Source organism: Cibotium barometz, chromosome 47 (genome assembly GCF_041138505.1).
Source record: "Cibotium barometz isolate CiBa-2024 chromosome 47, ASM4113850v1, whole genome shotgun sequence".
In the NCBI taxonomy this organism is placed as follows: Eukaryota; Viridiplantae; Streptophyta; class Polypodiopsida; order Cyatheales; family Cibotiaceae; genus Cibotium; species Cibotium barometz.
This window is the reverse complement of record NC_141092.1, coordinates 23,175,789-23,189,596: the sequence shown is the minus strand read 5'-3', so window position 1 is coordinate 23,189,596 and position 13,808 is coordinate 23,175,789. Positions and strand designations below refer to the sequence as shown.

At 43.4% G+C, this 13,808-nt stretch overlaps 1 protein-coding gene across 1 annotated transcript in view; it reads right to left on the bottom strand.

Moving 5' to 3' along the window:
• Window positions 1-154: 154 nt before the first annotated feature.
• Window positions 155-13,808, bottom strand: part of LOC147611518 (myosin-11-like) — a 151,537-nt gene continuing 137,883 nt past the window's right edge. Inside the window, exons 31-36 of the mRNA XM_086784912.1 lie at window positions 2,997-3,143; window positions 2,814-2,884; window positions 2,612-2,711; window positions 2,480-2,536; window positions 661-717; window positions 155-564 (exon numbers count right to left, since the gene is read on the bottom strand). Of these exons, the coding sequence (XP_086641038.1) occupies window positions 286-564; window positions 661-717; window positions 2,480-2,536; window positions 2,612-2,711; window positions 2,814-2,884; window positions 2,997-3,143 (711 nt within the window). The 3' untranslated portion in view covers window positions 155-285. The remainder of the gene's footprint in view (window positions 565-660; window positions 718-2,479; window positions 2,537-2,611; window positions 2,712-2,813; window positions 2,885-2,996; window positions 3,144-13,808) is intronic.

Genomic DNA, 13,808 nt, shown 5'->3' with positions numbered 1-13,808 from the left:
TACTGTCTATGGCACACTCTGGAGTCCTAATGCTCCAACCCTGCTGTTTTGATTTTCATCAAAATGGAATGCTAAGCGAGAACTCCTTAAGTGCCCACTTTAAGAAAACCAACCGCTTTTCCGCAATCCCCATTTTGATCAACCTCACCAAAAGCCTCGGGTATTCAATTGCATCCCTCTACACAGAGACTAATATGCATGCCTGTCATCACCTTCTGACCACTACTTTTACGATAGTCCCTTTCGAGAAGACTTGACTTTGCTTACATGCTGCATAAACTTTTGTCACCATCTTAACCAGATTGTCCATGTTGGGGGTAGCCTATTGCAGATGTGCATGTAGCTGCATCCGCTCCCTCCTTTCCCCAAGAAAATCATTGAACATAAATTTCTCCCTAACACTTTCATGCTGGTACACAACTGAGTCAAGGACCAACTTGAACTGCTACCAACACTGTCAAAAGTTGAATAAGAGTAGATTACCTCAGGAGACACGCTGTGGGTCCCATATTTGTCATCCCAGTACATTGTGCTAATACGATACAATTGCTGCACGCTCAAGACCTGTAGTAATAGTTAGTCAGATTTATGCCCTAATGAACTTAGAAAAGCACACCTCCAGAACAAACATAACCATCAGTAGAGATGCTCGAACCATACCGGGCATAGATCATGCATTATTTCATCCAGAGATTTTTTAGGCTTCTGGTGTATGACCTGAGGATAAGCTAGATGTAAGTACTTAATTTAATCTCAACACAGTGACAACAAAGAAATGAAAGAAAGAAAATCACACTCCAACTATAATACTCGTGCAAACACTGAATGGGATAGACAGACAGATGGGTACACACCCCCCCCCCCCCCCCAAAAAAAAAAAAAAAATTGTGACCACACAGACAGAACGTAAGGATGGAAATAAATTAACGTCTACAAAAGACCCCAAGGGTCTATGAGACCATGCGTGATACAATTATACCATTGGTGTACTGAGCCATGGAAAAAGTAACTGAAAGAAAATGAAAGACAACTATCACTAGTGTATATACATGTGATATCAGCATATGATCATGTGTATGAGGTAAACTAGACATGATCAACTAATGGTAATGCCCGCCTCAGCCAATACCAATCTGATGGCAAAAGATAATATCAGGCCTCTGTGATGGAGGCATGTCATGGTGTCCAAGAGCCTCCTGGATCTGTACCTGTCGGGTGGAGGATCATGATTCTCTGGGTCGGGGGAATCTGGCCTGCAAAATAGATTGAGCTCTATCACTCAGGACCCTTTTGGGATGTAGGGCTGGCCGCTGGTACAGGTCATGGCCTCTGATAGGATGCATGTAGACTAAAGACATCTGTAATGGCCCTCTGAGAAGTATCATGTTGGGTTTGCCTCTCAGTATGCTCTTTACCTAGTGTACTAGAAGAGAGAGAAGGGAGAGTGTATGAGAGGAAGAGAGAGGGAAAGAGATGGTAGGAGAGAGAGAGACAAATGAAATGTTATATTAACGTCTTCAAAAGGCCATAATGACCTATGAGACCAAAAAGTTACATCATGGTGGATCTGATACAATGTCTGGATAAAAAACCAGAAAATGAAAAATAAAGATGATACTACTGGCACCTAGAAAATGAAACTCGAACTGGAAGGTAAACAGAAACCCTTATAGAGAGAGAAAGGGAGGAGAGGAGGAGCTACGTTGGGCTGGGTTGGGCTAGGTTGGGAGGTGGTGGGAGGAGATGGTGGTGGGAAGAGTTAGAGAGAGAGTGTTCAAAGTAGAGAGAGAGAGAGAGGTAGCCAAGAAAAGCTCCCTCCACCAAGCTTCCTCATCGACAACCCCCTAAGAGAGAAAGATATAAAATGGTGGGACAAGTTCTTTGAACAACAACATGAAATACTTGAAAGGAATATCAATAACTCATAGAATCTAGCTAGTTCTTCTACCCTAGGCCGGGGTGGGAAGTAAACAATTCACTACTTGTGTCGGGGATACAATAATAATATAACTATATTGAGACATTTAGCAAACCCACTTGCATTTTTTGTCTACTTTTGTATCTATGTTTAGATTGTTCAAATAGTGTGTGATGAAGAGGGTTAAGAATGTGGACCATATTTATGCCAAAGTTTGAAAATGAGTGGTTACCTCATGGTACTACATCCCTATGAGAGAGAGAAAGAAAGAAAGATATATTAACGTCTGCAAAAGGCCAAAATTGGCCTATGAGACAAACAAGTAGTACAATGATGTTCCTCCAGTCATCAAGAGGAAAATGTGGAGTGAGAATAAAATGTACAAGTGTGACAACACGACCATAGGGGACTCAATGGTGGTGTACAAACGAGAGGGTGTGGATGGAGTACTAGGGCTACTAATGCATCTCTATATGCTGAAGAGAGAGAGAGAGAGAGAGAGAGAGAGAGAGAGAGAGAGAGAGAGTGCATTGTGATGAAAACAGGAATAGAAGAAGGTACCAGAAATCCAACAGCCTGCCTGATAAATCTGAGTTCCTCCCAAGACCTCCCTGCATACTGTTAAATACAACATTCTCAGGCGATAGCTCTGTACGCACCTAAACAACCAGAACCAGTTTTAAGTGCACCAACCTTTTCAGATGCTTCAAATATCCACCGGTCTAGTTCTGCAAGACCAGCTTTAACATACTCCCCATTACTAAACGAGCAGCACTCTCGCCTCAATAAAAGGCTGTCATAAGCACAAGAAAAAACATTTGTATCAATCTTAAAAAGAACGTGTTCCACCACAGCATATCAAGTTGCAACCCAATGCTTATGGTAAGCCAGCAACCTGTTGAAAAGCTGTACGTTGATAAATGAGAACATCTGAGTAAAAATTTTGCACATCAAAAAAGGAGGCACCTGCAGAGAAAAGCAGGTTTCAGCTTCCTAGTAAGCAACCAGATGAAAGAAAGTAAGAAGCATAAGTTATAACCCAAAAGCAAAAAGATGAAAGTAGGATCCAAGTCTGTACGTGGTTCGCGCGTAATGTGTTGAGAAGTGTATTGAGGCTGTTTATAATGCTGTGCCAATGACTGCTCAATAGATGCTGTGTTGATGAAACTGCACTAGGAGACCGAGACTGCCCTTTTGCCATGCCAACCCGAGATGTCCTTGGTGCCTTCGCAAACCAAAAAAAGGAGAATAAAATGGTTTTCTGCAACGCTTAAGAAATTCACATCACTTAAGAACTTCCTTGTACTACATGACCCCTGCATGTGGATACACATCACACAAATAGAAGCGGAAATGGAAAAAGGTTTCAAAGGGTGCAAACACGGCCAATGTCATAGAAATACTTTTGCAAACACGGCCACCTTTGAAATTCACATCACTTAAGAACTTCCTTGTACTACATGACCCCTGCACGTGGATACACATCACACAAATAGAAGCGGAAATGGAAAAAGGTTTCAAAGGGTGCAAACATGGTCAACGTCGTAGAAATTCTTTTGCAACCTGTATCTTTTCCTTGCCTAACCACATGCTACTGGTGCTCCCTTAATAAGCTTATAACTAAATGTTTGGCACCATTATAACGAAACCCTGGTAACTTCTCCCAAGCAGTTGCCTCTTATTCACGGATTCTTGAAGCATTGCTTCAATGATCTGATTGATCCTCTCCATTTGGCTATCCATCTAAAGGATATTCAGCGGGGGCCGGGGCTCATCTATAAACCTCTGAAAGACATCCCTCAAAAACTGACCATTAAAATGAGCTATCCTGATCACTACATTACATGTAGACATCTATGTCATGGCAGTGACGAGTGAAGTCCAATAGGACCAGCCGAGGCACTTTTTACCCTCCTTAAAAGGGGTTTGGCCCCCGTGCACTCTAGGTGTGAGCCCACCCTTATTTCATTATAGAGTTTATCTTATATCGTACTTTTGGCACTTATCACGTAATCTACAACATTGCTTTGTGTGCCTCTCCTTGTACTCTCACGAGGATTGTACTTGTGTGTGTGTGTGGATTTCTGTGCTTGGCTACAATAACTCTCCAACATTTGGTATCAGAGCCTTATGCTCTGTGATTTTGGGGACATCTACAATAGCAACTCACCTGGAGCAGCCCGTTTTTTTAAGTGGTGGCAGTTTGCAGCTTCAACCACCTCCTCTCCCTACCTTGATCTTGGGGACCTAAAGGCCTTATAGGCCTTCATTTGCAAGGAGGCAAAGAAATAAACACCACTCTACAGGTCAAGCTTGACCGGACTAACTACCCATTTTGGTCTTATATGATGAGGCACTTACTGGTTGCTGAAGGGCTTTGGGAAATAGTTACAGGAGATGAAAAACGTCCAATATCTGCAGTGCAGTAGCCTGCTCTTGCTACTTCTACAAGAGGTGTTACAGTCGCTTCAGTCATACTAGCACCTGTACCTCCTACTGCAAATCTCAGTGAAGAGGAGCATTATACCACACATCAGTTCATGTGTCACTGCTAAGTTAGCGTGGGATGCCCTTGCAACACTATATCAAGTGTGCAACGAGGCTCATGTGGCCTCCCTGAAAAAAGTAGCTGGACATGTTACATTTGGACGAGGGTGACTCAATGGATGAGTAGCTCATGAAGGCGAAAGACCTTCGACAACAGCTAGCCAACATTGATGAGCTTATTTCGGACAGTTCACTTGTCACTAGTATCCTCAATGCATTGCTTGACTCATATCAAGGCTTTGCTGCTACACTTTGGTTGCTCACGAAAAGGCAGTGTGAATGCCTTTTCTTTTGATGAGATCGTGTTTTTGCTCTTGCAAGAGGAGCTATCCCGACAAAACACGTCGAGAATGAGGATTGGTGATCAAGATTTTGCCGATCAAGGCGAAGGTAGAGGAAAGGCATCCAATGCCAGTGGCTACAAGGCTAAAGGTGGGACAGCTGCCTCTTTTGGCAAGGATGTAGACAAGGGTGACACTGAGAAATCCAAGAAGAAGGGTAAATGTAATTACTGTCAAAAGCCACAACACAACATAAATGAGTGCAAGAAAAGTCTTGCAAAAGAGAAGGAGAAGAAAGACTCTGGCATGTCTGTATATGATGCATCAGCACCTAGTGCTGACAAAAAGGATCCACATACCTATGCTCAAGATGAATGGGTAATGCAGGTACATTGCAGCTATGATCCTTCCTTACATGATGTATGCATGGCAGTTACAGATTTTGATGTATGGTACTTTGATAGTGGTGCTAGCAAGCACATCACATCACAACGTCATCTCTCTTTCTTGGAACATGCTCTCGGGGGGGGCATAGTTACATGTGCAAACAACTCCAATTATGTTGTTAAAGGAGTTGGAAAGATTGAGCTCACTGTTGCAAAAGGGTGGGATGATCACTCTTTCTCGTGTATTGCATGTACCAAGTATTAAGAAGAATCTCATGTCAGTTTCGACCATTGTTGGGTCCGGCCTAGTGGTCCATTTTCTGGATGACAGATGCACTGTACATGATTGGAGTGATGGAGATATTATTGTTGCATCAGGTACTTTATGTCATGGGCTTTACAGACTTGATGCATATGAGTTGCATGTGATGCACATGCAATGTCTAGTACATCCAATGTGATAGATGCAAAGCTATGGCATGCTCCAAGATCATAGATATCCATACTTTTGGGCGGGCGGAGACACGCTAGCTCACCTCCCAACCCTAGTTCTATGCTTTGAACCACCTTGAGCCAGGGGCTAAGGTCTGACTCCCACAGGTCCATGCCAGTCTGCCCCATAGAGGCCTTCAGCATGCCGATCTATGCTCTGCCACATGCATGGCCAGAGTCTTGCTCAAACTTTGACCAATAGTGAGGTTATGACAATAATAACCCATGTTTCACTTATATAGTGATCACTGCAATCTGCTACTATAAATAACCATCATGTTATAAATAGCCAGTACACATGGATATATTAATAATAACCATAGCTGCCCATTTTCGCCTCCTTTCTCCTAATCCCAAGGCTCCTCTAACCTTGTCGAATTAGGCCATTAATCTTGAGGATTAGCACTAGGTACGTAACAGGTCTTTTCCTCGAGGTCAAAGACAACAAGGTTACTTGGCAATATAGGCCACCTGTTTCGATGTTCCCCCTTGTATGAGATAGCCTTCCTCCGAGAGAACGGCCAGTCAATGAGAAAGAGCCCATCTCTGTCCCTTGTTTTTCTTGTCTCCCGTGATTGAGACTGGGTAATGTACTTAGCCAATTCAACTCCATTCTTGGTAACTATTTTTTTTGGGAAAACGAAAGGGCAAGCCTAAAACTCCCCATCAATTTCTACGTATGTCCCATGTCCTCAAACAACCTGAAGACAACAAATGGCTTCTAGCTACTTTTCACCCCACCAAATTGGAATGAACTTAAGGTTACCAAAGGTCCACACAATCCCATTGATAGAGATCCTGAAGAAAAATGGTTAGGAATTACCAACATGGTTATGGGTTACACCCCATCGAACAAGTGGCAAGTCCATATGATTTTAACTGAAGAACAATGTTTATGACTTATTTCATCCCCAACATGGTTATGGGTTACATCCCATCGAGCAAGTGGCAAGTGCATATGACTCTAAAGTCCTCGAATGAAAATAACTCAGTGCAACTCCATCCTCCTTGGAGAACACTAACTATGTGGGATCCCACCAAATATTCTTCACAAACTCAGTATAGTAAATAGTCCAACCGTCAATTAATCTAGACATCCAATCTAAGAATGAGAAGTCTTTCTCATGTACAATTCCGAGGCTATTGCAAACATCAATATCATTTGATCATCACGAGAGAGTGTTTGATGAATCATAAAACTTGTCACCCTACGAGTAACATGCCAATGTTCAAACAACCAACCTGCAAACCCTGCTCAATCATCTGGCCAACTGAACCCAGATTCTTTGTTATGTTCGGAACATGAAGTACATCTGTAAGGTACTTTACTTTGCCATCCTGCATAGACAATGGCACATCTCCAACATGGGCAATTGGATGAGCAGTGTCATCTCCTGTTTCCACAAAACCTGATCTTTCAACGTTTTTCATCTCCTTGAACCACTCCCCATGACTTGTCATGTGCTTCAAAGCATCTGAATCAACGTACCATAGATCATCTTTATGTGCTGCTTCAACATTTTCAGACATGACATTAACGACATGCTGCATAACAAACAACCTTTCATTATTCTCATTGTTTCTGCTCGAGGATGCATAGTTGTTTTGCTACAATTTTCCATTTTGCATGTCAGCCTGCTTCTTATAACAATCTGCCTGCACATGTCCAGGCTTACCATAATAAAAGCATCCACGTGTATCATTATACTGCCTTTGCCAATTTCCACGACCTCTTTGACTCTCCCTGCCTCTGAATTGGCCTCTTCCACCTGCGTGTTGTTGTTGTTGTTGTTGTGAATTCTGGGACTGCTCTTGTTGCTGCTGCTGGCCATAATTCTGATTACCTATTCGGCCACCTCCTTGACTGCATCCACGGCCTCCTCTATCTCGTCCTCTTCCTAAACTTGTGTAGAAGGCCTGTTGCTCTGAACTGTTTTTGTTTTGTGAAGACTGTTGGTAACTATGCCCAAGAAGCCTCACGAGACCTTGAATGAATATACACTCTAGCATTCCATACTACTAGAGCACACCAAACATAAAATCCCCGTTAAGCATGATGATAGGTGGAATGGCCAACTTTCTCTCCTACAACTCAGCCTTGAAGCCTACTCGGCACCCTTTCTAAAGACTGCCTAACACCTACTATTTAACAAATTAGATCCCATCTCAGTTTGGCAAAGCCATCGAAAATTAAATTTTATATATCAAGGGTTTACAAAAAAAGTATACAAAAGAACTTGAAAATAAGCACCACAACTTAGGTCCTGTGATGTCAAGACTATTGACATCAACCACTGATGTTTGTGCAAATTCAAACTTGAATCCCACTTAGCAAAAGCCTCCTGACACCACTTGACAACCCCACAGTCATCAGTTGCGAAGGCATGCAGCACATATCAACCTTGGTCCCAACACTATCCTCCCCCAGAGGATCTTAGACAACATGCTCATGTTTATCTTCCACTTGTACTACTGGTGGTGAGTAAAATCTTGGCCATCTCGGTGGCTTCGTTTGCTCAAAGTCATCATTGTCGATCGACTCCATGTCGTTACTACTAGATGACTTCACGAAATTACTACCCACCACCTACTCCATATATCTTTAGTGCACACGAAATGTGCATGCTAACTTGGAGAACAACAGTAACAAAAACATGATTGACGAGAAGGTGCAATGAAGTTTGCTTCCAAAAGATGTTTGATGAAGAAAAACCAATGCCAAGAGAGTTGCATCGTTCTTGTGTTGCTTCTTGGATGCCCCTCACTTTTAACTTAAAACAGGGTGTCTAAGTTATAAATAACTCATACTTGCTTCTTCTCTTTTAAAGCTAATAGCCCTGAATTTGGTTGGCCACCTCCTTTAGCCCACACATGCCATTGTTTTTCGGTCCCTCCCTTGCGTGAGGACCCTTCTCTCTCCTCTCTTTATGTGTGATCCCCATGGTCCTACCCCATGCGCATCTTTGCCATGTACACCTGGCTATCCAGATTATTAGTGCACTAATGGCTTGCCAGCGCACACTATAACGGCTACCACTCACATCACGCATTGTTCTCCTTTGCATGTCTTGTCGTCAGACATGCTCACAATGCCCTACATGCCATGCTATTGTGCGTAGGGGCTTGGCCCTAACGTCATGCACTCCCCTGGTAGCTCTTGTGTCTTGTGGCTGCATATGGCATTAGGGGCAGGCAAGACCAAGAGTTGCCTGTGGGAGGGACATGCAATCGCCTTGGCCAATGGGGGTTACCTTAAGCATTGGTTTGTGTCATGTTTGTCGTATCTTTGACAATGTGCACAACAAAAGCGAGGTCTATCCCTCAAATGTGGGCACTCTGTGCTTGTATAGTTCTATCGGCATACTAGCCCATCGGGTGCAAATAAGTTCCAACATCTCATTACCCCATCACAAGTCCAAACTCATGATCGAGTAAAATGTATCAACTCTCCCTCCTCATGCATGTCCATGCATGTGAAACAATCCTTCACGTGAGAGAAGTCCTCTAATCAAAGGCATAATATACCAAACACAAGATCTCCCATGTCCAAAGCTGAACAAAGCCCGTGTTTAATCATAAGATCTCCTTTGTCCAATCCTCACCTAAGACTAAACCCAACAACTGCTTCCAATTTGGCAAAGGCATAACTACCAACTCCTTCCTCTAACCTAACTCCACTCTTCCATCCAAGTCTGTTTTACTGTCAGAACCCTCACTTCTTGGAAGTCTCATGTGCATGTCAATACAAAGGTTGTCCAAATCCACTAGAAGAGAGAGATCACCCGTCAATCACCGGGCTTCATGCTCGCAAAAGATTACCAGCTGAAGGAACTTGTTCCCAAAGAACCAATCATTCTCCTTCCCAAAGAACCAATCATTCTCCCAAGTCACCTTCAAGCTTTGGCCAAAAAAGGTCCAACTCCTTGAATAGTTCCGACTCCTCAAGTCATCTTGCATTCTCTCAATTATCCACCAGAAAAGATATAAGATCTCCCAGATATCATATGCTCTCTAAATGCCAGTAACCAACTATCACAAGTTCGGTTCTAGCCATAGTAACAAAAAAAACTATTTCTAGCTTTCGAAACCTCAAAACTTCGAAACTTCAAAACGGTTTTTAAAAACCTCGAAACCTCTCCAGTACAACAGTTTTGCCCAAATTTCAGGTTTCTTTTTTTCCCCCCTCCCAAATTATTGAGGATTTTTTTATTTTTGTTTTTCTTCCATATCCTCCTCCTCACCTTCCTTCCCTCTTCTCCTCGTGCCTCCCTCCTTTCCCTTTCCATCTTCTACTACTTCTTTCTCCTCTACTCCTTCCTTAATTCTCTTCTTCTCTCCTCTTCTTCTTCCTCTCTCTTCTTCTCCCTTCCTTTTTCTTCTCCTTTCCTCTTCTTCTCCTCTCTTCTTTCCCCCTTTTTTTTTATACACCATCCTTCAATGTCTTAAATCTTTCCCAATTTCTACTTAAGAGTCCTTGATTGAACCACTTGTGGCATCTAATCAAGCAAAATTGCCATAATGCCTCACCAAAATAAGGATAGTTCCTCGAGGTGTGTGAGAAGGCACCGTTTTTTCACCATTACACTATGTTTTTTGATGGCTACTATAAGTTCTTTAAGTATTTATACTTTATGAAATTATGGATTTTTTGAAATCTTGCAGTTTCTTAGCTGAGGGACAAAACATTTCGAAACAAAACCCAAAAAACCTCAAAACGTTTCTTGTGACTGTGGTTCCAGCTACGCTTTCACCACACCAAATTGAGCAAAAACTGAACGACACCCTTTCAAAAAGCTACCAAATGTCCCAACAATCTCAATCACCCAAGGAGATCCTATAGGACAATTTCCACAGTGTCTAGAACAAGACAGGTTCTATCAACCAGTTCTCACACTAGTTCCCAACTGATTTTAAACCTCAACGTTCATAATGACGAAATATTTTGACTACCTAACAAAACAAATGAAAGTTTTGACAATAAGTTTAACTTTAAGCAAGAAGAACTCCTCATCTGCTGTTATATGTGTGCTTTGCTCTTGTAAATCCTGAATACTCAACACTAGAGGTTTACTCCAAGAACTAGGAAGTATAAATACACAATCTCCTTGACTAGAGGTGCACTTCCAACAACTAGGAAGTATAATCCTCACCCAACATGTCCAGGATGGACCGAGGCCCGAGGGGGAAAGCTCGCTTGCTTACTTGTTGTTGAAGGAATAAATACATTCCCAGTACCTGCTACTGCTCCCGCTTTATACAGAGACAGATTGTTTGAGTCACTAGGGCATCCGCTGAGCTTGGTCAACACCTTCCTCGTCTGCAACCCATAGGAAACATGAGAATCCACATGATTGCAAAATTGTGGACTCTAGATGCCTCTGTGGAACTACATCCATCCTGGAGCATCACTGACTGCTACGGTTATTTCATGTGACTGCTATGGTTATTTCATGAACCTAATCCACAAAGTCAGTATATCACAGGTGGTCCAATGACCCTAGATCAGCCAATTGGTGTTAGGCACTAAGTCCTAGATTGAGAAGTTTCAAACTCATTGTCTCTCCAATATACGTTGGAGGCTACCTATTGTATCAAAATTCAATAACATCATTTGGCCATCATGAGAAAGTGTGTGATGAATTATAAAGCTTGTGACCCTTCTGGTGATTTGCCATGCTCGGACAACCAAGAAATTCCGTTATCTTGTTGCCATTCACAAACTAGTACTACACCTCACAATGACCGGAGGCTAGCTATGCCAAAGCATAGACTGTCTCAGACTGTCTCAGACAAGAAATCCAGAATCTTGAGGAGATCCTATATGGGAATACACCCTAGTGTCCCATACCACCAAGGCAGACCCTACATAAAACCCTCATTGAGAATACGATCGTGGGTGGAATCGCCACCTTTCCCTCCCACAACCCCACCTTGAAGCAACCGAATCCCCCTCTGAACATCAAGGTCAAACCTTAGCGGGCTGTAATCCGTGCAAAATCAAGGATGAAAGATACCATCATACATACACCCAATCATTGTTCCACTCAAATCTAGTCACCGTAAGGATGTCTGGTGTTAGTTCCATCTAGAAGCCTGGCTTCCAAGTAGTGAGGCTCAACTACCCATCTACAAGCCGTCTGGAAACCTCGGCATCCTCAGTTATGACTATTACCACAAGACTGCTTGACACGACATCCTGGGTTATGTCAATCCCGACAAGATCACCTACCACCCAATGGCTATCCAGATAATGCTATGGCTTCATGGTGAATCTGGGTATTCTCTGCCCACCCCTAGAAAGACCCTTACATTCATGAAGAAAGGGTAAGAGTATGCAAAAAAAGATTCCATCACCATTGGCAATCACAAAGAGCCTTGAAAACTTGAATTTCATTAAGAAAGGATATGCAAAAAAAGTACTTGAGAAATTGTGCGTTAAGACTTAGGGTCTCGGGGTCAAGACTATGGATCCACTCGTGGACCCATGAACAAGTGTGTCGATTCTTGCTTGAATTCCACGTATTACGAGCGTCCTGCCCCCACTTGACACCTAGGCGATCGCTGTTTGGTGCAATTAAGGAGCACTCGTTACCCTCAGACTAAGCACTATCCTCCCTCATAGGATCCGAGATCATGTTGTTATGATCATCTTGCAGCATCACAACTCACAGAGGGTAAAGTCCAAGCAAACCCGGTGGCTTTATGTGCTCAAAGTCATTACTGTTGAGACGAATGCCATGTCGATATTGTCAACCAACTCCACATAATGACTGCCTAACGGCTCCATATATCTCCACTAGACACGAAACTTGTGTGAAGTGGTGGAAAGGTTGACGGCAGAGGGGAAGTGAAAGGTTAAAGAAAATACTGTAGGGTACTCAAGAAAGGTTTGGCGAAGCTAGATCTCACTTGTAGGAGAGATTCGGTGAAGAAAGCTCGTATCTGCAAGGCTCCCACACGCCCACGCTCCAGAATCTAGAGAAGTCACGCGTGTGTTGTATTCACTAAGAGGCCAAGTCCCCTTTTTTAAATAGGCGCAGAGAAAAAAACAAGCAATCAGACTTTTGTTATAAAAATTATCCACTCTTAATAACATCAAAAATCTGCCCCCTCTAATTTTCAAAACCACCGCCCACTTGAAGTTGCTTTTGTGGAGCTTAAATCATAGGACCCCAAACGCACCATGGTGTGCTTTGTGTCACTATCAAGGACACACACCCTAGTTCTGCACTCATGCATGCTTTTCCCTCTCAGGCTATGATTCACCCCCCACACAGAGGACAGCCCCATGTCACTCCTCCATACGGTCTACACACGGTTTGCCCTGCCGGCACCTGGCTGTGGCCTTGGGCGACATCTTCCCGGCCTGTGTTGCCTGGTTTTGGTCTGCACTACACTTCCCATGGCTTGCCCCGATCTGGTGGCCCTTGGCTAGCCCTAGACACAGTGCTTCTCTTCCATCAGACTTGGCCTGAACTGAGCACTTCTCTCCCCTACTGGCTAACCTTACCCTCAGTTCTGCCACTTGCTGTCCCCTTCAGTGGCTGTCTATCACCCAAAGCCTTCTTTCTATGCCCTGGACCTGTGTTAAGAGGTCCCAGCTCTGAAAAACTTGCTACTCACCAAGCCTACTAGCCACTGCCTACTGTCTTACAGTCATGCGGGGACAATCAAATCAAGACCTTACCCGCATATTGAAGCTACTGTCCAGCCTGTATGTGGGTTGCTTTTTCACCTCCCTCAATCCCTAGCACATCCACGCAAGGAAACCTTCTTTGTTTTTTCTCCTGCACATCCATGCCAAGAATATCTTCCCATTGCCTCACTGCATATCCATACAGGGAAAGCACTTGGCTTTCTTGCCAAAAGCAATCGGTAAAGGGCACTGTCTTGTGCACTTTCCGCATCAGCCCATCAATCCCCACATCCATGGGTTCTATCCTTGTCAAATCCATCTCTGATACCACTGTAAGGTCCTCACATGGCCTAACCAAGGATCATCTGACCTAAAACCGAACCCTAATATGAGCATGGGCTTTGATACCAATGTAAGATCTCCATAGACCACACCCAAGGATCATCTCACCTAGAACTGAAACCCTGATGAGGTTTCATAGACCCGACATCATACGCATCGATAGATTGTGGCTAACGGCTCACCACCCAACCATAGAGTCCTCCGCA